The 23,426-nt window shown below is 41.9% G+C and overlaps 1 protein-coding gene across 1 annotated transcript in view; it reads right to left on the bottom strand.

The window, feature by feature from the left end:
• brinp3b (BMP/retinoic acid inducible neural specific 3b) overlaps window positions 1–23,426 on the bottom strand; it is a 51,568-nt gene that overhangs the window by 14,736 nt on the left and 13,406 nt on the right. Inside the window, exons 3-6 of the mRNA XM_089008553.1 lie at window positions 10,350–10,552; window positions 8,284–8,489; window positions 4,740–4,845; window positions 33–269 (exon numbers count right to left, since the gene is read on the bottom strand). Coding sequence (XP_088864679.1) covers window positions 33–269; window positions 4,740–4,845; window positions 8,284–8,489; window positions 10,350–10,552 — 752 coding nt within the window. The remainder of the gene's footprint in view (window positions 1–32; window positions 270–4,739; window positions 4,846–8,283; window positions 8,490–10,349; window positions 10,553–23,426) is intronic.

The raw sequence follows: 23,426 nt of genomic DNA on the forward strand, positions 1-23,426 counted from the left end.
AGGCCAACAATAAATCAAAAAACCTGACTCACCGGATGCCTCAAACTCCTCGTTGGTCCTCCTCCAGGCCTCTTTGATGCGCACAAGGTTGTTTTCCAGAGTGTCCAGGTCAGAATGAGGACAGTTACAATGTGGAAATTCCACATTGCACTCACACCAGCATTCACCGTTTTGGCATGTAAAATGACCCTCGGATTTACAGCCAATGTAGTTGAGAGCCGCCTGAATGAAGCGGCTCTGCAAGTAGCTTGGGAGGACGACCTGCAGCCCTGTGTAGCGTGAAAGACAGGACCAAGGCAATTATTAAACTTAGCCACCAAAGATGGAAGAATTAATCTGCTGCTTCCAATTACCGTCAACAAATGGCATGACAACACTGACAAAGTAATTGTATGCTTACACTGAGGCCGGATGGCCGATTTTGGTCCAATATCTATTTCACTTGGGAGCAGTTCATTTTGACGCCCTCCCGTTTACACAGACTTGCTGCCAGAAATTCATACTAAAAGGTACTGAATGTTCTGCTGAAAATAGTCTATGAGTTATTACCTGCACTTATGTCGGAGAATGTACTTGAACTGACTTTTGAAAAGGCAAATTATACATTAATGGCCCATTAAAAAACATCAATGTGCTTTCAGTGGAGTTCTCAGACTCTCTTGAATACAGTGGCGTGACACGGTTAACCCTTAAAAGCAGCAAGGCCATTTTACCTCATATTAGGTTTCTGCGGGAAGGACCCAGTGTCACTCACTTATTAGCTCTTATTATCACACACACACACACACACACACACACACACACACACACACACACACACACACACACACACACACACACACACACACACACACCACATATTTTCCGGTGTATAAGGCACACCCCAATGAATAGTGTACAGCTAACATCCGACTTTTGACCGGGTTCCGTTCCGACCAACCGGTCGTAAGCCAAAATGGTTGTACGTTGAAATCCAGTCAAAGTGTTGCATAGAGACTCTGTGCTAAATGACTTGCAAACAACCTGATTTGGATGCTCCCCGGGTGGGCAGGCGTGGGTCTGGGTCACCGGTGTTCTATCGGCTTCCCTTACCCCGCTCACCGCGCCGATGCATGGCCCGACCCCGTGGCCCGACCCCGTGGCCGTCTGCGGCGCCGATGCGCCTGACCCATCGACGAAGAACGAACTGTGTAAAAGAGGCGACGCGTTAGGGCCGGTGCTGGGCCCGACGCGGTGTTTTCGTCGCGGCAATCCCGTGTGCCTGAGCGCCGACGCCCAACCCGCCTCGGCTCTAGTCCTGGCTGGGCCGCGGCCGGCGTCTGTGAATACTCCCCCCTGTGGTGCCATCATGCGGTCGATTGCTGCGTGAGAGTGAGAAGTTGGCTGGCTGGCTGGCCAAAATTGTGGTCGTAAGTACGGGTGGTCGCAAGTTGAGTCGTTCATAACTCGGATGTTACCTGTATTTTCAAAACTTTTCCAGATATCAGGCGCTACAGTATAGGCTGGGGTTACACAAGATTACTTCTACATGGGGGACATGGAGTCGGTGGGTGCTGACAGTAGTTGCGAGACCTGTTGTGACTCAATATTTTCACATATGGGGTGCACCGGCATATAAGGCGCAGGGTCATCTTTTGATGAAAATGAAGATTTTTTTTGGTGGCCTTATACACCGGAAAATACGGTATGTATATTTTTTTCCTTTGGTATCGAGGTTCAAAAATGTTTGGTATTCGAATCTTTGAATGTTCTGGAAGTCATTGTACGAAATGACTCTATGACATTCCATTCAAGAAATAAATCCTACTATAACAGGCAATATTTACTATATTTAGTTGTCTGTCCTTTTATTGAACCTTTATTCATACTCGTGGGTCAAGTGAATACAAATGTTCTTTTGCAATGGCAATATCTGCCTGCAAACAGCAAATATGAATTCAATATTCAACCACAACCACAAATACATACACACCGAAGTTTACAATGATATCTGCACGAACCAGTACGGCAAGTAAAGCAAATACTCCACACATAAACTAATCATTACAATCGCAAATAACCAGATGTTTTTTTTTTCTTGTCCAATGAATATACACCATAGGTGCAATGTTTTATTCCCCGCGCCCCCCCTCGCAGCACATATTTGAAGGTTGCCTGTTAGTAGATGAGAGAGGAGCAAAAGACTGAAGTCTCCTTTGACCCGTCTGAGGGTGCCAGGATCAGAGATGTTGCGATCAGAGCGTTTATGATGTCGCTCTCGGTTTGCTCTCGGCTAGGTTTGCAACGTGATTTTTTTTTTTTACTGCCACTAGTCTATCCAGTGGTGAGTCACACGCATATAGAAAGATTGGGTCACGTTTTCTTGTACCATCTCTCTCTTTTTTTGCCGTCCACTCTCATTCCTCTTCATAGCTCCTTTGGGATGCATTTGGCTCCATGAAACTCCTGTCATAACATCGCAGACAGTCAAGCATGGCCAAAATTCTCCGCTCAACAAAAATGGGACCGACTTCCTGGTCAACAATAAATTTTAATCAGGGATGGCTTTAATATATCCCTAAATGTATTTTTGTTATCTTAAATACCTTTTCTTTTTTAATTAGGTATTTATTTATTTATTTATTTTACCATTTCTGGGATGGGTATGTCTAGTCAGGAAAGAACAATATAACTGAAAAGAAACCTTTAGAACCATGGTGGTAGCAATAGATGAAACAAAGAATGCCTCATTCAGAATGAACAAAAGCATCCAATTCAAATTGACGTACTTGACCAAAACAACCCACACATATCACACAGGCAAATTAATGGAAGAATGACAACAAAAACGATGGGATGATGATGGCACCTATCCCAGCTGTCTTCGGGCAGTAGACAGGCGACACCCTGAACCAGTTGCCAGCCAATTGCAGGGAACACAGAGATAAACAATCATCTGCACACACACTCAAACCTAGCGACAATTTAGAGCAGGGGTCGGGAACCTATGGCTCACGAGCCATATATGGCTCTTTTGATGATTGCATATGGCTCGCCGATAAAACTAAATACATATTCTCGTTTTTTTTCCGCCGTTCATCTCCCGTTGAGGCTGCAGTTGGTGGAAAGCACAATTTTGATTGTATGACACTGACCTAGGTTGGCCGAAAGCGCCATTTTGATTGGATGATACTGGCCGTCATGTTGAAACAGGTAAATGCCCCTTTAAATGAGCCCAACGAGTGCACTTCAGCTTGAATGCACCGGCGTATTAGCCTTTAAGGAGAGAAAATGTTCTGATTCTAATTTGCAATGAAACAAGCCCTATGTTAACGTTAGCATCAACATACTTCTGCGAGAAGTATATTGCAGATAGCAAGTGTGGAAGCTTATGAGCCGTGTGCAGGCTAGCTAGCAGTAACTTCGCCTCTGGACCGGCAAGTTGAATTTCATGTTAACAGTGAGTACTATCACAAAGTTATTTTAAACAATACATTCTGACATTTTGTTGAAAAGTGGCCACGCGTGCGTGTTTGCGTGTGTGTGTGTGTGTGCGCGCGCGTGCGTGTGGCTCTCACTGAAAAACATTTCTAAATATTTTACTTTTATGGCTCTCTTCGTCAAAAAGGTTCCCGACCCCTAATTTAAAGTGTTCAATCACCCTGCAATGCATGTTTTTGGAATGTCGGAGGAAACCGGAGTACCTGGAGAAAACCCACATAAGCCCAGGGAGAGCATGCAAACTATACACAGGGAGGCCAAACCATTATTATTATTATTATTATTATTATTATTATTATTATTATTGGTAGTAGTAGTCTTTGTGCAAAGGAATAAAGGAGGGTATATTCTGAATCAGGGCAGCCCGGTAGTCGAGTGGTTAGCACACCGGCTTCACAGTGCAGAGGTCGCCGGTTCGCGTCCCAGTCCGGCCTCCCTGTGTGGAGTTTGCATGTTCTCCCCGGACCCGCGTGGGTTTTCTCTGGGTCCTCCGGTTTCCTCCCACACTCCAAAAACATGCATGGCAGGCAGATTGACCACTCCAAATTGTCCCTAGGTGTGAGTGTGAGAGTGACTGTTGTATGTCTTTGTGTGCCCTGCGATTGGCTGGCAACCAATTCGGGGTGTCCCCCGCCTCGTGCCCGAAGACAGCTGAGATAGGCTCCAGCAACCCCCGCGACCCTAATGAGGAATAAGCGGTACAGAAAATGAGATGAGATGAGATATTCTGAATCAGGCCAAACAAAAATGATCATGTTATGTTTGCACAAAGGTTCCATCTCGCAGTAAGACAATGGGGTCAAAATGTGTTGAGTGTTGCATAAATGATGGCCGTTAGTGTCCAAAAGAACAAGTACCCCGCGACCATCCAGGTCAAGCAGAGAGAGTCCAAAAAGCCCAGACATCCTCTGCCATGACTTGATGCATGAAGGCCCAAAACAAGCATCAGAAAAAACTCTCCTCCAATCTATGTGATGGCCAAAAAAAGTCAACGGCGGGCTGACATGACAATATTGAATATGCTGATACTAAATTAAAAAATGGCAAGGTTTCATCCACCCATCATTGAAACTAAGCTTTGATAATGTGAGTGAAGATAGCCAAGCATGGCCGATGCTACGAGTATCACTGCCATGCCCACGAAAGTGCAACTCAATGGGAATGACGAGTGATAACGGCGTATCGCATCACACCGCCAATATATTTCCACATAGGATCCTAATTATTCACGACGTCATAAAAATGTACCTTTTTCTTACCTTGTAGTTGAACCTTGTTCTCTGGACTGTGAACGAGAACAGAGCTGACAGTGTCCAGATTGTCATAGTTGCTGCATCCAAGTGGCCCTGTCCTGGTTTCTGTTACCTGCATGCAGTACAAAAGAAAAAAAAAGAAACTTTGGTCACATCACTGTATTTTTCCCAAAAATGTATTATTTTGTTTATTTTATTTATTTATTTTGTGTATTTATTTGTTTGTTTATTTTTACTTCAAAATAGAATGACAGTAGATTTATTACAGAATGCATACGTTGGAACGAGACATGCTTACAAGCACAACGTTGAAGTCAAATACTTTTCCACTTTAAATAAACTGCATAGGCCATGAAGGTACTTCATACCTCGGATCACTTTTGAATGCAAGTACATTGCGAAGAAATCATGAAAAGGTCTTCAATTTTCTAGCTTCTTCTCAAAGGAAACCATTAGAGGGAGGAGATCGACTTTGCTAACATCTAACATCAGACAAAAAAGTTACTAACTTCGTTCCACCAGTAATTGACCCTGCTGTCAAATTGAGAAATTTAAAATGCACAAATCTCCAGAGAATTAAGCTACAAAATCCTTGCACATTGTACAATTTTTAATGAAAGTATATCAATGGAAGCAGCTTTTTTTAGATCCCTCATAAAGACCGATGTTCATTCCCTCCCCGTCTTCCTCTTCAGCATTTCATTGAATGGAAAACAGACTGGGTGGAAATTAATGGGATGATATCGCTAATCGATCAGGCCGACGGATAACCATGACAAGATGTTTGTGGGGTGGCACTTGTCTTCATCAGCAGCTACTCACTTGAGCGTCTACGTTTTACCCTGGGGCTGATGCATGCATTCTCTCTAATAGCTACTTTAGATGTTAAAATGGATGATTGGTGTTTGGCCGGGAGGGCCTTGAAACCACCGCGTTGGTCCACTACTCTTAAACTTTCCTTCGGGGTTGGGAAGCCCATAGGTATGTGTTTGAATTGAACTATGAAGTGTTGCTTTCAATGTTGCAGTTGAGCGACATGGCTGCTAGTTTACGGGATTGATTGAACACAGATTTGCACAGTATACAGTTGACATTTTTATTTTGTGATGCTTAGAATATCTTGTTTTCTATCCTTTCACTAAAAGGTAACTGAAAAGGTCTCTTCAGCCGTCATCTGTACTTCGTTGAAGGTGTCGGACGTTTCGCTCCTCATCCAAAGTGCTTCGTCAGCGAACTAAAGTTGTGTTGGTAACCATGGTCCTATATCCCTAATGGATAGAGGTGGCGGTGCCAGATCTCTGCTCTGATAGTTCCCTGCTCTAAGGTTGTGGGAGCAGTGGACCGCTACCTGAAGCCAACCTGATTACATGTATTGTTCTATCGGATTATCTCTATATCTATTATATATCTGATTACATATATTGTCCTATCTGATTACTTCTATTGTACTATCCTTGGCTTTGGTTTCACCTTATTCGCTCCTCGTTTCACCTCATTAGCATGACGAAGCATACATGGTATCGGCCTAAGAAGACTGTTGTACGCAAGGCCTAAATTAAACATGATACCACCATGGCAATTTAGTGAAGGGTTTTGCTCTTTTATAAAAATTGCTTCTTTTACTCCTGTGTCAAACCATCTGTATTCTTTGGCGATTTGATAAGATTTTAACCTCACTGTCGTCAAATGAGTGGTTGCCTGCTTTTAGGTGCATATGTACTGCAGATTGAGGCCTACGAGCATCATTCCTGCAATGTTGATATTGTCTTTTGTTTGAGCATTTGTTTAGTTTCCCCAACGTATTGCTGCCTCGCTGGACCACTCCTGTACGACTGAGAGCAGACACAGATGTATTGTTCACTGAACTTCATTATAAATATCAGAAGGGTACACGGCTCAAGAATGTAACCTATTCATGTCAGGCACACACAGCATACCTCGTATAATTGGCCTTACAATATTCATCCTTCCTAATTTTACTTTTAAATTAATAGTTCTACTTCATATGCACTCAACCAAAGGTGATTTTCACTGATGTTACTGACAATTTTGATTGAAGCACCTTTGAAGTGATCTTCGCAGAAAACCCCAGATACATGTTTTTTTTTTGTTTGCTTCACATATATTTGATAGTTTTCAGCATTCTCTGGGAAAAATAAAATAACTAAACAATATGACAATGTTGGTGTTTTATTGAGTAACTATGAAGACACTTGACAGTTCAGGACAAAGAACTGCAATAAAACCACCACACATATACAAAGATGAATCACAAACTTTGACTGCACTGACCGCAAGGTCTGATAAGGTTCCTGAATACATTTTTTGAATATAAACCAAGTAAGGTTGTCGGGAGCCCAGATTTCAAAGCAAACGGTGCATCAACATTCGGCTGTTAGACTGCACAGAAATGGTATACACTGCCAACAGAACTGACGTTAGCCCCAGGTGTAAATGCTTTTAAATAAAAAAATGATGCTCCCCCTCAACCCCAACACACAGTTGCATAAATATATAATAAATAGTAGTTTTAGGTGTTTTAAAGGTTTTCCGTAATTATTTTTTCCCAAGGCATGTTCTTCTGCTTTTATGCATACATACGGTGGCATAAATGCTTATACCGTATAATTTTATACTCTCTCTTGCTATGTTCTATGTACTCTTGGTTTTTTTTTTCAATAAAGTATTTATACAGGCAAATACTTTATGCTTTTATTTTATTTTCTTCGGTCCAAATTTTGCTGCTGTAAATTGTGAATTTCTCAATTGTGAGACACATAGTGGCTTTTATTATATAATGTCTTATATTCTTATAACGTGGTGCACCCTATATATAAAAATGGTTTGAAAATACGGTATACACAATGGTGGAACATCTTCTGGCCTAAAAATATCTTAATCAGAGACTAATTTTAATTATATGTTGTCCATGAATTCTTTTTATATAATTCCAAATTGTCCTTCAGCTTCCTTTCATTGCTTTTCCCCTGCTGTGCTGTTTCCAGGTGTGTGTTTATTATTTAAGCATCGTCAGAGTTTTCGCAAATTCTGATTGTCGTCACATCAATGGCAAGTCACTAGCGAATCATAGTATCAGCCGCGAGTGATCAGAGCAAGCACACTATTTCTGTAGCGAGTTGCATAAGCAAATATATTCTGTTGATTTAATAGCGGATTTGTCAACCCACAATGGCTGAAGGAGACGAAATGGATTCGGTTGCAGATACACTATTAAGGCAATTTTCAAGACAGACTTTTCAAGAATAGATTGAGATCATTCAGAAAGGTTGGACAGCAATTCACTCGCTCATAGTAAACATTTGAACAGATTAATGACCGTATTTCTTACGTTTCTTCAAGTCACAAGTTATTTCCTTGCTATCGGCACCATCTAGTAGTAAATGACGCCACACAATGACGCGGGCCTAGCAAAGAAATCCATGGCCCGCCACTGGGTATACCGTAACTTTTATGTCGAGCTGGATACCCACTCAGTGGATTTGAGGCTGTTCCGTCACATTTTTTCCATTTTACGTGTGTCTATACATACCCGTATGGCAGTCGAGGCAATCTGGAGGTGGTGAAGCCTGCGCAGGGTACTCTCTCTGTCTATGAAGTAGGAAGCTGCCAGCTGGTGGAGTGCTTCCAGTGTAATTGCCCCGGCCGTGTTGTTGCTTTTACTGCCCTCAACCCCCACCGCCGCCGATTCTTGACCCAGCTTCCTTTTGTCCACAAAAATTGTTAAGGACTCTTCCCCTGGTGACAGTCACAAACAGGGCGCAAGTCAGTGTCATTAGCTCTGACCGGGCAACACTAATCACCTTTCATTAGCATCTCTATGTATTAGATTGAAAAGTAGTAATTGAGTACTGTGGAGGAACTGACAGTTTGGATAAATTGAGGCAAAGTCACAGAAAAGGAATGGATCATTTATCCATCATTGTGAATCACAGTCATTTCAGGGCAATCATTAATGTCACATTTTGTGGTACTATTGGGTCTTAGTGCCAAATCTGGTATCAAAATACTATCAATGTTTCTATACAAAAACTCATTTTTGGTGGGAATAGAACTGTTGCTGTCTTTTTCTTAGCATGTAATGTCATCACACCAGTCACTTGGTGGCCCATGTATTTTCCCGGACCGCACAATGTGGCAGCATCATGAGGTTTGGTTAAATGTTGAACCATGCAAATATTAATGCTGTGTTTCTGTGTTGTGTCATATTATTAGTTTTTTTTTTTTTTTTTGGTTTTGACTTCAAGATGGCGCCGCGAGAGTGGCTGCTTTTACAGCAGGTCCTGATTTTTTTTTGCTGCTGTGATATGTAAATTTCTCCACTGTGAGACAAATAACGGCTCATCTAATCTAATTTAATCTCATCTCATCTCATCTCATCTCATCTCATCTCATCTCATCTCATCTCATCTCAATCTCAATCTAATCTAATCTAATCTAATCTAATCTAATGTAATCTAATCTAATATAATCCCTAAAATAGTAAATTGAAGAAAATATCTGACAAATTGAAAATGTTTTTGGACATTGATATTTCATCAGATGTCAAAGATATAATTTGTGTGTTTTTTTTCTCAATTCCCTTCTCCGCCAAAAGTAGTCTGCAGCGCATCTTGCTGTTTCTGCATTTCAAATGTTTCAAGAATGAAGAGCCATCTCTAAAAAAATGTTCATTTTAAGAAAAATAGATGTGATGAATCTCCTTTCCGGGTTGCGTGCCGTTGATGACACAAGAACAAAAAAAAAATGCACCCATTTGAGTCATGCCTCTTGTTGTTTTATTATCTCATTCACTGCAATTCCCGAATTTATTCGGGAATTGAAAAGCATGATGTGGAGCGCCATTCCTGAATTTGTTCGGGTTTTGTTTTTTTCTTGTGGTGGTACGAATGAAACTGCGGAGAGACGTCTGGCAATGTTTTTTCCTCCCATGAGGGAAATGTATTTGCCATTTGTACAATCACCCCCATTTCTAGCTCATATAACTCCAGACCCATATACTTTAGGTATTAACTATTTTTTTCTGATGAAAGAACAGAGTCAAAGGTTTCTTACACTTTATTGAATGCTAATGTAGTTCTAAAATTCAATATTGTGTGGGTCCTGCAATTTGAGTGAAAATGACAAAAACCCTGGCACTGCAGTGGACACACTTTTGCACATCATCTGGCAGTGAATGAATTAATTCTGCTTCATGTAACGAAGAGGGTACAGAAAGTGCTTAAGAATGAATGTCTCTCTGTGTCTTTGTTGTCATGTTATTTGTTATTTAGTTTTATTTTTTGTTCTTTTGACTTCAAGACGGCGCCGCGAGAGTGGCTGCCTTTCCAGCTGCTCCTGTGTTTTGCTTTTCTACTTTAATTTCTTTCATAACTTTGCTGCTGTGAAATGTAAATTTCTCCACTGCGAGACTAATGAACGCAAATCCAATCCAATCCAATCCAATCCAATTTCCTTTTCCCCACAAAAAACATGATCCACTGACAATAAATAGGCTTTGATGTTTGCAAGAAAGACAGACAGTAAAAATAAATAAATAAAACATAATGCCCTCTAAATTGAAAAGTGAGCGATGGTGGCCCATGTATTTTACCGTACCTCCCAATGTGGCAGATAGGAGGAGATGGGTGCCATATTTTTTGATGAGACTTTCTGTAATTGCGTGCAGGCTGGGCCGTCTTCCCAGCTGGCGAATGGTGTGCATGAATTCGGGGTCGAGGGGCAGAGCCAGACCACGACTGCCACTGAGACTGTCTCGTTTCTCCACCGCCAGGCTGTTGACCTTCCATCGACCAAACTCCCTGGTCACACACACACACACGCACGCACGCACACACACACACACACACACACACACACACACACACACACACACACACACACACACACACACACACACACACACACACACACACACACACACACACACACACACACAAACACACATTCGGTTATTTGGCTGCAGTATACAGTGGCATTTGTCACCTCCTATTCACTCCATGAAGTCATCGTTACAGAGGTCATTGTGGGTAACTAATGATTTTCTATCATATTTTTACTTATTTTCTTTAACCCCCACCCACCATCTTCCCAACCCAATTAAAAACAAAACTGTAAGGTTACTCTACACAGCAGGTTGCAAAAGTGGAATCAAACTGAATGGGTTTAAGCCACCTTGCAATGTAATCAGTTTAACATAGCCAAATCAGACGCGAGATGAAGAATGTAAAGTGACAGTAATGAACACACTCCAACCATTGAATGACAATCTCTGCGCCCTCCTTGTGAGTTCGAAGACTTGAATTTGCTAGGAGATGCAAGCAATCACAAACATTACTCGATAGTTCTTTATGCATAAAAGTAGCAACCAACAAACAAAAAACATGATTAAATTGATGTCGATGGCATTTTACTGCGGTGAGTTTTTTTTATGTATATTGGGCTTCTCTTTCCTTTAGTAATTGATTTTCCAGGCCACGGCGCAGTGAAATAGGGCCTGAATGAAGCTTATGAGTATGGAGAAGCACAATATTCATTTAGGCAATGATTTTATGCACAACACCTCTCACCTGATCAACAGATTGGTAAACTGTTTTCCGGAGCAATTACACATCAATAAATCTGCATGAGCAATTAGAACTTGTCACTATACGTGATACTGCAACAACTTAAAAATAAAAGGAAATTTAAAATCATTTGTCCACAAAGTTTTATGAAGTCCACCAAGAATATGCAATCTTTAACAAGATTTTACGCAAAATTACAAAATGTCAGTTTAATATAAGAAAAAACTGTCATGATCTGGTTGGCGACCAGCGGGGGGCGCTGTCGGCCCCGCCTGCACCTGCACATGTGCTGGTCGTTTTAATCATTGACACTTAAAAGGACACCCGGCACGACCATCCGATGTCGATTCATTGCTTGCTGCTTGTTTGCTGCATGCATTGTGTATGTGTTTAAACTTGGCGGAGTTTTACTTTTGGTCTTCTTTTGCTACTTTGTATTTTTTCCATTCAGATGATTTTGATGTTTTACATTTTGTTCCTGCTGACTTTAATTTAATACAATTTGTCAAACAACCTCCTGCTCCCTCCTGCCTGCTTTTTGGGATCCGCACCCACCATCACCACCTCGCAAAACCGTGACAGAATGAACCGACCAACCATCGGATCCCGCAGGTACATCGGACCCGTCTCATCTCCACCCTGTGCCTGGCAATGCTACGTCCACGTTAGCCCGAGCCTCGTCGAGTTTGAATTGCGTCACTCGACGAGCCGTAACGTCCACGTAAACGTCCGGCCGAGACGTCCTTCCAGGTGGCCGTCCAGGGTGACACTGGGTGACTGGCAGTGCACGCCCACGTCCAGCCACGCTGTCGTCGTGCATGACGAATTGAGTCTCATCCACGACGAGACGTGCAACGTCCGCGTCAACGTCAGTCCGAGACCCCACTCACCGCTGGATCCCGGAGCGGCTCTGGACTGGTCTCGTTCCCCCGGTGCCGGGCAGTTCACGCCTACATCGGCGTCTGGCCGAGACCTGGTCCCATACGGCCGTACGGGGTTCCATTCTGCGCCTGGCAGTTCGACGTCCACGTTGAGCCATGCGCGGTCGCGTGAACGTGCGAGAGGCATCGCACTCGCGCCCACGACAATCCGTGCCGCGTCTTTGTCCACCCCAGGCCGAGTCCCGTTCCCATGAGGCCGCCGCCCGTCGTATGCTGGAGAGGCAGCGGTTGCCCTCTCCACCGACCGTTCCCTGGCGAGTGGACCTCTTGGGAGACTGTTGGGACTTCTGGAAGCAGCCCCTTGAAGGGGGGGGGGGTACTGTCATGATCTGGTTGGCGACCAACGGGGGGCGCTGTCGGCCCCGCCTGCACCTGCACAGGTGCTGGTCGTCCCGATCAGATTGGCGACCAGCGGGTAGCGACGTCAGCCCTGCCTGTAGCCTCGCAGGTGCTGGTCGTTATAATCACTGACACTTAAAAGGACACCCGGCACGACCATCGGTTGTCGGTAATTGTTTGCTGCTTGTTTGCTGCATGCATTGTGTATGTGTTTGTTTAACCTTGGCGGACTTTTACTTTTGGTCTTCTTTTGCTACTTTGTATTTTTTTCCATTCAGATGATTTTGATGTTTTACATTTTGTTCCTGCTGACTTTAATTTAATACAATTTGTCAAACACAGCCTCCTGCTGCCTCCTGCCTGCTTTTTGGGATCCGCACCCGCCATCACCACCTTGCAAACCGTGACAAAAACAACAAGACGTTCACAAAACGAACTATTTGTTGAAAATAAAAGTAAACAAATCTTTTTCATTTGTTCTTGAGAATAGGCCTACATGCGACAGCGACACAATCACACAAGTCTCTGAGTACTTCCACTACAATCACACAGCTACGCCAATACACATTATTTACACACTGCAGAAGACCAAGATTTTTTTTTCATTTTTTTTGTAGATTTGTCATTTCATTTATTTACCATTGATTTAATATGAATGAAATAACATTTCAAAAACATGTTAAAAGTGAAAAAAATAAGTAAATAAAAATGTTTGCACTCACCAAAACGGTTGTCCTCCAAAACACTTATTTAAATACAAAATCCATTCTCCTTTCTTTCCTCAAGAAGACTTCAATGACTTCATTGTGAAGTTTGTCTGTGCGTTTCAGTTCCAACAATAAATCCTTTTCTATCGACATGGAGGCCAGTGCTGAAACCCTTTCCCCGCCTGGGACAGGTTAGCTAGTTCAGGGGTCGGCCGGCCTCCTCTCACAAGGTCTAGATTCTCCTGAAAGGTCCGTCTTGAGAATGGCCTTGCGAGTATATCGGCTACCAAATCTGAGTTGTCCTCTCCTTCAGCCATTGTGGGTTAAAAAAGCGAGTAGATATACTTGGTTTTTCTGCTAAAGTTTCAGGGTCTGATCTGTTGTCAGCTTGGTTGATTTGCATAGTGCTGCCTCCGCTGAGGGCTGAGGTAAAGTGAGTATCCAATCATAGGACGCGTACGTCATGTTCACCGCGAGGCCCTCTAGCTGGCCTTACTATGCCAACTAGTGATCTGATTGGCTATCGCAACTGTATATCAACTACATGTGCCCGTTCTTGTACACTGCACAGACGCCCTCACATTTGTTTCTGAAGGCGTCGGTCAGATTTCATACAGCCTGGCGACACAAACTAGCTGAATTCTGATTGGATTAAAAACTCTGACCTAAAACTACAACACTGAAAGGAGCATAACCAAATGCATATAATATAACAGCAAGAAAACAGTATGTAGAATAATTACATATATATTTAGAAAAAATACTTTTTTTAATGAAATTGACTTTTATTATAATTATGATAATGATGTCTGATTATGTTAGGCCAGCAGAGAAGGCCTTGCTGGCCCTGACGGCCCACCACTGCATATATACACCAGCTAAACTGTAGAAATTTAGTTCATATACTAAACGTGTTTGAACGCTTTAATAGCGATATGCAACAGGACAGCAATGCGGTCTCACTGCAGAGCAAGTTAGCATAGTGATTGCACAATCCATGTTGAGGCTCAGCCGGCTGCTGCCTCACCGCTCGTCTCTACTTAGTATTTGAACGGTAAATGTGAAAATTCAGCGATTTTGAAAAAAATCCAAAAACGGTGAAGTTAAATGGACAAGAACTTTAAAGTACACTAAATACATATAACTGTTTAATTTATTTTTTCATTCGATATTTCCATGACAGGTTTCCATGATGACAGGTGAGGCGCTGCCTCACCTGCATCCTCTGACTGCACGTCACTGCGCCCATTGCACTCCTTGACCACTGGGCCGCTGCTATACAGTAGTAGTCAGTTTTGTCAATTTTACCTTCAAAGTTCAAATAAGACTAAATAAAATATGTCATCATGTAAAAGCTATGTAGAAAATAAATATATTGTGAAAAATGATAACTCAATCATTGAATGGAGTCGTTTAAGACGGCGCACAGTTTCTAAGGCAACAGATCTGGAACTTAAATGATTATTTTTGGACTTGGATTCTTTAAACTCCTTTGAACAAAATCATCGATTTTCTGTTATTTTTATCTCTTTGCAGTCAAGCGCAGGCTGATAAGAAACAGGTCAATTAGCATGCAGTCATCATTCAGCATCATCAGTGAGACCCTGCCTCAATTTTCACACTGAAGCTTCATTAAGACGCGCCGCCATGATTGCGCGAACGTGACAACTGAAACAAAGTGAGGTCAAATTGTCTGTCAACAAATCACGCAGAAGGCTGAACATTTCAAATGGTGTGTCGCATCGCAAACCGGCTTTGGGAGGCTTTGTAGCCAATCGATAAGATGAGTCAGTCACTCCATTCTGTAATGATGACTTGATCATGGTTCATTGGCATAAAAGCTACTTTAATCGAGATAAAGAGTACAACCAGTCCGGTTAGTTAAATTAGAAGACCATTTCAGAAGAGTCTTCTGAGAGGATAATGATATCTTGAAAACATATCTCTGGATGGGAGACAAGGCCATATCATTGGCTTGCGTTGGAAAGATATTTATTGATGAATCCGAGTTTGGCATTTATGGGACCAGAAGAATGTCCCTGCTTGCGAATGAACACAACGGCAATTAAATACGGGTTTGGCAGCGGCAAGGTGTGGCCACTTGTTTCCTTTTTGGACCTGGAACACAAGCCTCAAAGCTCGAGGAAAAACAAAAACTCTGTCAAGGGCAAAGAAAACGGAGAACCTCGAGCCAAAGCCCTCCACCGCATTTTACAGTGAGGAGTTGCGCATCGAACTTCAGGGTGATCATAAAATGCATATAAAATGGCTCATTAAATGTGCTCCACTTCAGCTGAGTAGCATTTGTTAATTGAACCAAAATGAGATAGGCAGACATTGAAAAAAAAATTTGCAAACTTTTGCAATGCATAACTGTTTTTTGGAGAGAAACAAAACACATATTTATTCTTTCAAAATACCGTGAACAAAAGTCATTTTTGAATTGATAATACCAATTAAGAGGCACCCCGGTAGTGCAGAGGTACTCGGTCCAGCCTCCCTTGATGGAGTTTGCATAGTCTGGGCCTGCGTGGGTTTTTCTCCAGGTACTCCGGTTTACTCCCACATTTCATGCACGGCAGCCCGATTGAACACTCTCAATTTTGTTTGGCTGTGAGTGTGTGCATCGAATGGTTGATTATTTATGGGAGCCCTGTAATTGGCTGGCAACTGGTTCAGACTTTCCCCTACCTGTTGCCCAAAAACAGCTGGCATAGGCCCCAGCTTCCATCGCAACCCTTGGGAGGATTATTATTATTATTATTATTATTATTATTATTATTATTATTATTATAATAATAATAATAATAATAATAATACATGTAATTTTTAAGCGCCTTTAAAAACTCTCAAGAACACTTTACACTCACGGAAAAGTCACATAAAGCGGATCAGAAAATGGATGAAATATTCCATATCGCTGTCAGTGTAGATTCTCCGTAATCCAGGTTGAATGTGAATCTAGGTACGATGATTTTTGTCCTTTTTTCTGGTCTTACCAAAAATTACAACTATTTTTCCTTAACAACATGGCAACAGCGTTTTGGAAACCAAACACCTATTTTCACTAATCAGTCGAGACCAGGGGTCCCCAAACTTTTTCCTGTGAGGGCCACATAACTTTTCCCTTCTGTGATGGGGGGCCGGTGTCAGTTTGTAACAGAAAAAGTGTGACGATCGTAGGGAGCTTAAAACAATTGTTTTCCAGAAAGCCACACATAACCAAATAACCCTTTCCAGGTACTTTACAGAAAATAAGTCAGGAAACAAATAATAACACTATTAATGAAATAAATAATAACTAAATAACACTCTCTGAGTTCTTCACATAAAAAAACAGGAAATAAATAACACTATTTATGAAATAAATAACTAAAAACTCTCTCTGGGTTCTTCATAGAAAAAAACAGGAAATAAATAACACTATGAAATAAATAATAACTAAATAACTCTCTGGGTTCTTCATAGAAAAAAAAGTCATGGAACATTAACTTTCTGTTGTGCCATGCACAATCTTAACAGATAAAAGTTCAGCTCAGTTGTCACAGCAAATTCTCTCTGACACATATGAGCAGTCTCTTAAAGTTCTTGTGTTCCTTCCTTATAATCCTTTTGGAGGTTCCAGTAGGCTTGTAGGCGCCGCTGTTTGCAGCTCTCTCTCATCAACTTCAAGGAAGCAGGTTGAGAAAGTGAACTAAGTGATACAGCACCTACACAGCACAATACATTTCACTACCAGTATGGCTGTAAAGATGGATTTCATCCCAGTAGATTGTATTATGATTATATTTGTTTATTCTCAGAATGACTCATTCAAGTCAGAAAAGTGAGCTTACCTATGTATGCTCATCAGTGTGAACTGAGGGTCTGCATCTGGCTGGTGAAATGTTGAATATCAGGTTCCATTCTAGTTACAGCCAGTCTCAAGCACTGATGCAAATGTTTTTCTGTCAATCTTGATCTCATCGGAGATTTCAGCAGTTTCATGCGAGAAAAGCTTTTCTCGCAGATATACATGCTGCCAAAAACTGTGGACATTTAATTGCGTGTTTTTTGATGTTTGGATATGTGTCATTTGGGAGGGCGGCATAGCAGTCAATGAGACTGTTGGGCTTGAATGCGTCTTTCAGACCATCACAGTTCTGTAACTCAGGTCCAACTTCTCCATGGTTTGGTACACTTGGTGAAAAATATCCTCTCCCGTTGTAGTCCCTTTGAGACTTTGGAGGGCTGCCAGCTCCTCGCATATCTCAAAGTTTGCGCTAACTCCACGAATAAAAATGAGCAGTTGCGCTGTGTCTTGCACGTCCGTGCTCTCATCCAGTGCTAATGAAAAAAAGTCAAATTCTTTCGTCTTCTGCCGCAGCTGGGCATATACATTCATCCCGATTTCTTCACCGCGTCTGGCGATTGTACTCGCCGACAGACTGCATCTTTCTTCTCGGGACATAACTCCTCCGCGACAGCATCCATACATTTCTTAACAAACTCTCCGTCCGTGAAAGGCTTACCGCTGCCGTTTATCAACCCGAAAGCTGGCCCGAACGGATGCCTTCTTCAGCTGAGCTTGGCGTACAAATGTATTCTGCTGAGATAGTAGTCCACTTTTTCGCTTTGAGAGTTTGTCTGCTCGTATTTGGCCTTGCAAGCTATCGTACTGGTCTTTGTGAGGGGATTCATAGTGTCGGCGAAGATTGTATTCTTTGAATACCGCCACCGCCTCTTGACAGATGAGACAAACAGCCTTTTCTTTGCATTGAACATAAAATTAATCGTTTGTCCACTGCAGGTTAAATACCCTGCATTCTGAATCATTTTTCTCTTACCTAACCTTCTCGCCATCATTCCATTCTCTCTTTGACAGGAAGGTTTACAAAAGAAAACGGGTCTGCGACCAAATAGAGCACCAAACTGAGCACCAAACTGAGCGTACCTGAATGTACCACCTTCCTCATACGTCACTTTCTTGTGTCGCTTCGCGTTGTGACCGACTCCTTTAGCGTTCTATCGTGAGCAGGCGTGTTTGTATTGTTCAATCACGATTATAAACAACATACATTGATTAAAATAGCAACAGATAATGATCGAAAACGACCTTTGACTTGTAAAATGATTTTTTATTTTGCTGGAGGCCAAATAGGAAAAACATCTGATAGCACCTCTGGTATTGTTCAGGGGGCCAGGCCAAATGTGCCGACGGGCAGGATACGGCCCGCGGGCCGTAGTTTGGTGACCAATGGTCTAGACCACAGGTGTCAAACTCAAGACCCCAAGGCCATATCCGGAAGGCCGCATCACGTTATGTGGTCCACAAGTGCAAATCATGCAGGTCGAACTCAACTTTCAAATTATGTCATAAATAACATGGAGATTTTGTAATATGTTTTGATAGACTGCTTTCACAAAAGAAGTCCAAGATGACACCCGAGTCGGCAGCCGTCAGCAAGTGGTCTCACAAGCCTTGCTTTTTTTTGTTGTTTTGTGTTTTCTTTTGTCACTGAGTTTTTGTGCGTCGTATGGAACGGATATGGATTGTTTTTCGGCAGTTTTGGCCAATACATTTATCAAGGAGGAGACTCTATTGAGTGGTTGCGCCTTTTCGGCAGCATGGATATTTCAGTACTGTTTTTGATTGGGAGAAATGTCGGTGCCATTTGACTGTCATCGCTGGACAGCTCTGGGGCGATTGTGGTTTTCGGGGTTTTTTTTGCGCCTGTAATGGGCAGCATTTTTACAGCCCCGTTTTTTTCAGCAGAGAGGTCGGTGCTGTCGGTCACTGCGTCTGGATAGGCAAGGCTTGAGGAACCCGCAATGAGAAGAAACAAGTGTCGGCGCAGAGTGCCGATGCGGATGTGGAACTGTCGCGGCTTGGAATTGAAGCGGATTTATGTGGGTCAGGAAATGTGAGACAATCTCTTTTCATCAATGGGTGCTAAGGCTTCGTGTTTGCTTTCAACATTTGGCTTGTAGCAGACGTGCACATTTTACCATGACGTACCTGATCCACTGCTGAAGCGGACGTTTTGATCCTCTCCTCTTTCATCTAGAACTGCTTCATAAAACATAGAGGATGCAGAAACTGCGTAAGATTGAATGACTGTCTGTGTCTTTTGTGTTGCGTGACATTATTTGTTATTTAGTTTTTTTGTCATTTAGTTTTTGACTTCAAGATGGCGCCGCAAGGTGGCTGCCTTGAACAGCACGTCCTGTATTTTTTTTCTACCTCTACCTCTTCCTTTCCTTTCCTCTTACTTTCATCACTTTGCTGCTGTGAAATGTAAATCTCTACATTGAGTCAAATCAGTGAACACCCTATGGAGGTACAGTAATTGGGGATTGTTCAAGACCCCTCTGTGCAAGTATCCCAGGAGGCAGTCTTTCCACTTTGCTGTATTTGCTACAGGATTGCCGCTCATGTAGAAAGAGCAGTGCTTTTTAACCTGGGTTAGATCGAGCCTGATGGCTTAGGTCAATGGGTCACAGGAATTCGACAGCTAAGACATACTTGAGTCAACATGTCAATTAGTTTAGACCCCCACACTTGGCCATCACATTGCTTGTCCAGTCAGTGCTTTGGGGAAATTTAGTTCGCTCTGAATGCCATGTGTGACTGTCGTGATAGCCCATCATGCACGGTACATTTTGTGCATGATTAAAAATAACTTGTCTTGAAATTTTATTTACCACATTTTCCTGTGTATAAGGCACACCGGAGTATAATGTACATCCCCAGTGAATGGTGTATTTTCAAACTTTTTCCATAGATAAGGCGAACCGGACTACAAGGTGCACCTTCAATGAATTAAAAACATTTTCTTAATATAATATGTAAATACTGTATATAAAATATAAGGCACACCACATTCTAAGGCGCTACAGTAGAGGCTGGGGTTACACACGTCTTTTACAGGGCGAAATTGAGCCGGTGACTGCTGACAGGAGGTATGAGACCTGTTGTTGCTCAATATTACTTCACATATAAGGTGCACCTGCGTATAAGGCGCACGGTCATCTTTTGAAGAAAATTAAGGATTTTGGGTGCGCCTTATACACTGGAAAATATGGTACTTCAGTTTTTAATAAATTAATGTTTTATGTGGGTAATTTATTTAAAAAACATATAGAGTTTTTCTTCACTAAAGAAGGATTTGTGCTTAAAAATTGGTTGGATTCAATACTTCTAACAAGGTCAAGAACGACATGATATATGAAATGTAGTATTATGGGCATAAGGAAGGTTTGAAAATCTTAAAATGCTGCTACTAAACAAATATAAGCACTTCCTGGATCCAAATGTCAGTGAACGAACTCTGTTATTTGATTGTATACTATTCCCACAGTGCCACTAACTGCTTCCTCTGACTCTGGCGCCTTTTGGGAGGCAAACAATGGCGTGAGAAAAGCTGCTCAGCAGGGAAATAATTGGGGAACCGGGACAATGTGGAGTATACCGTTACGGCCAATCGTCATAACGCGTAAACGGACTCGGTGTCCACCTCTGATGGACAGATGGATCCCCGCCTCCTTTTCTTTTCATAATAGGCACATATGGCAAGTAGAGGATTGTTTGCGAACATGACAGATTATTACACGCAGTGTGAGTCGTCAATTGCAATGGAAGGAACTCAGTGCAGAAAGAAAAGATGAGACGGAAGAACTCCAAAGAACAAATAGACAATGTAATCACAAGCTTCTGGATGGATGGCAAGCACAACACGTTGGGCATCGTAAATTGTACATCACAGAGGTCAGAAAGGTAGTCGAGCAATGTTAGCCCCAAGGCGGCTTCATATTGGACACTCCGTCAGTAGAAATTCACATCTATCCCTTTGGGTAAAATACACACTGAAGGACTCCATAAGGATAATTTGTACTCCAAGGTCCCTTTTCCAGGTATCACAGTAAAATTCAAGTGTCAATAGAACCAAAACAATACTTTGAGGCGACCACCAAAATATAATTCACAAGAGTGCTTTTCTTTCTCTATGGTTTAAAGGGAAAGGATGTGTTTTCCTCATGCAACAATGCAGTGAATGCTGTATGACCCATTTAGTATGCCTCATAATTGTTCCCTCACAGGTTCCATGATGAATGACAAATAGGTGTATTTCTGTTATGTCGAGGTTTGAGTTTTTGTTTTTGCTCTGCAAAAATGAGTGGTGACTTGACATGAGTAGCAAATTGTCTATTGAAAACAAACGCAGAATCAGAATTTTCCCTCATCTGAGCCCAAACGGGTTGATTCGCCGCACTTCACCACAGACATCTTGGCCACAATCACATCTCATTGGTTGTGTTTACATGTAGTCCAGATTTGGGTTCATGTCAAAATTTCAGTTTCACAAACCTTTGGAAGAACTTGTTTGTAGTTGGTCACCTCATCACTTTGACAACAGTCAGGTTAGAAAAGGGGTAACCCAGGGATCCTATTCAGGTTTTAAAAAATCCAAATAATAGTTTTTGCATTAATTTACATAGCGTTTAAAACCCAAATACCGTCTGTACGATTTATGTAGTGAATGTGGGCGTGGCATATGTGCTGTCTGAAAAGCGCACTGCCTTTGAGGTATCTACACAGAATCCTTTATCTGTTCATAATAATATTTAGCTTGGTCATAACCATGGTGGGGTATCAACACCTTGTCTTTCTATCTGTCTCAGTTACACACAAAGTGCGTTCGGCCACTTGGATGCCAGATGATAGATGACAGGTTTGCTTTGTGCTAATTCATTTGTCAGACCAATGCAATAATTACAGTCTGGATTATGAAAGTTGAAGTTTTAAATCTTAAAGGAAAACCTTTGCATTTGGTTAAGCTTATCAAAGTTAACCAAATGCAAAGGTCCTACATAAGGGCAGTCAATTTACCATTTTGATCAAATGAGATTTTTCATTCGTTTGACTATGAAGCATTTTTCGGGAAAAGTTTTAATTCCTAATAGATTTGAGTTCATTTTGAATTTGCGAGCTAAAATGAACAGGAATAGCCAATGCAGATTTGGGGTTTGAGTCGTAGTTGTGGACATCAAGATGATGATAATGATGGCCTTCATAGCACTTCGGCCTTTTAAAATCTCCGAAAGGCCCGTTAAGCTGTAAGGTCAATCCACATTTGATGAAGTGTGGTCACAAACGAGAACCCTGCGATAGCCTGAAGTCATAATAACTGAACGACTGTTTTTATGTTCAATAAACTTTAGAGTTTTAGATGTTTAGCTGGGATCTTTTTCTCTTTTGATCACAACTCTCATAAATGTTTTATCCTTGCAAGTCGAATTAAAACAAAATTACTTGAGGACTTTTGTCCACATAATCGGGCAAGTTACTGTTTGATGTATAATAAGGGGAAAAACAAAATCAGCTGATGAAAAGCATGTTTGAACGTATTGTGTCTCATGAACGCTGCGGCCATTTCCAGAAAAATAATTACACTGTTAAATAATTTGTGTGTGGCTCAGAAAGCCTATTAAGGACACTTGTTGTCGGTTAAAGGTGACAGCAGCTGTTAAATATCCGCTCATGAGTGCAAAGCAGGTACTTAAAGCTGTGTGTCGCTGAAGTCGCAAAAAGCTTTCAATGAATGATCCTCCGAAGACGTAAATCTGTCTTTTGGCCAGCCCTAATCCCTAATTCACGAGGAGAAATGTTTGCAACCCCCTATCACCCCACCAAGATGAAGTAAAGTCTCACTTTCATGTAATTTGTGATGTTTGACAATGATGGAATTCTGCATTGTTGATTGATGGCAATCGATGAAAAGGTTTCTCCAGCCGTCATCTGTACTTCTTTGACCACTCCTGTACGACTGAGAGCTTACACAGACGGATTGATGGCAATGTTGTCCGATGTGCTGATATGATGCGAGTTGGTTCCCTGGCTAGTGTTTGGGTGTCCTTGAGCAAGACCACGTGGACACCTCCCAGCTCAAGAGGTACAGAAGTGGTTGCACGCTTTCACTCTGGTCTGCCTGCATCTGTATGATTGGTTTTGTGAGTGTGTGTGTATGTGTGTGTGTAAACTGAATTTCCCCCCTAGTGATAATTACCAGGACATTCAATCAAAAGTACAGCACATAAAAAAATGTCCCAAGAGGTCCCAAACAGATTTTTATATGTGTGTGT

The sequence above is a fragment of the Hippocampus bargibanti genome, linkage group LG11 (assembly GCF_051943395.1).
Source record: "Hippocampus bargibanti isolate YZ-2025 linkage group LG11, ASM5194339v1, whole genome shotgun sequence".
NCBI classification, from domain to species: Eukaryota; Metazoa; Chordata; class Actinopteri; order Syngnathiformes; family Syngnathidae; genus Hippocampus; species Hippocampus bargibanti.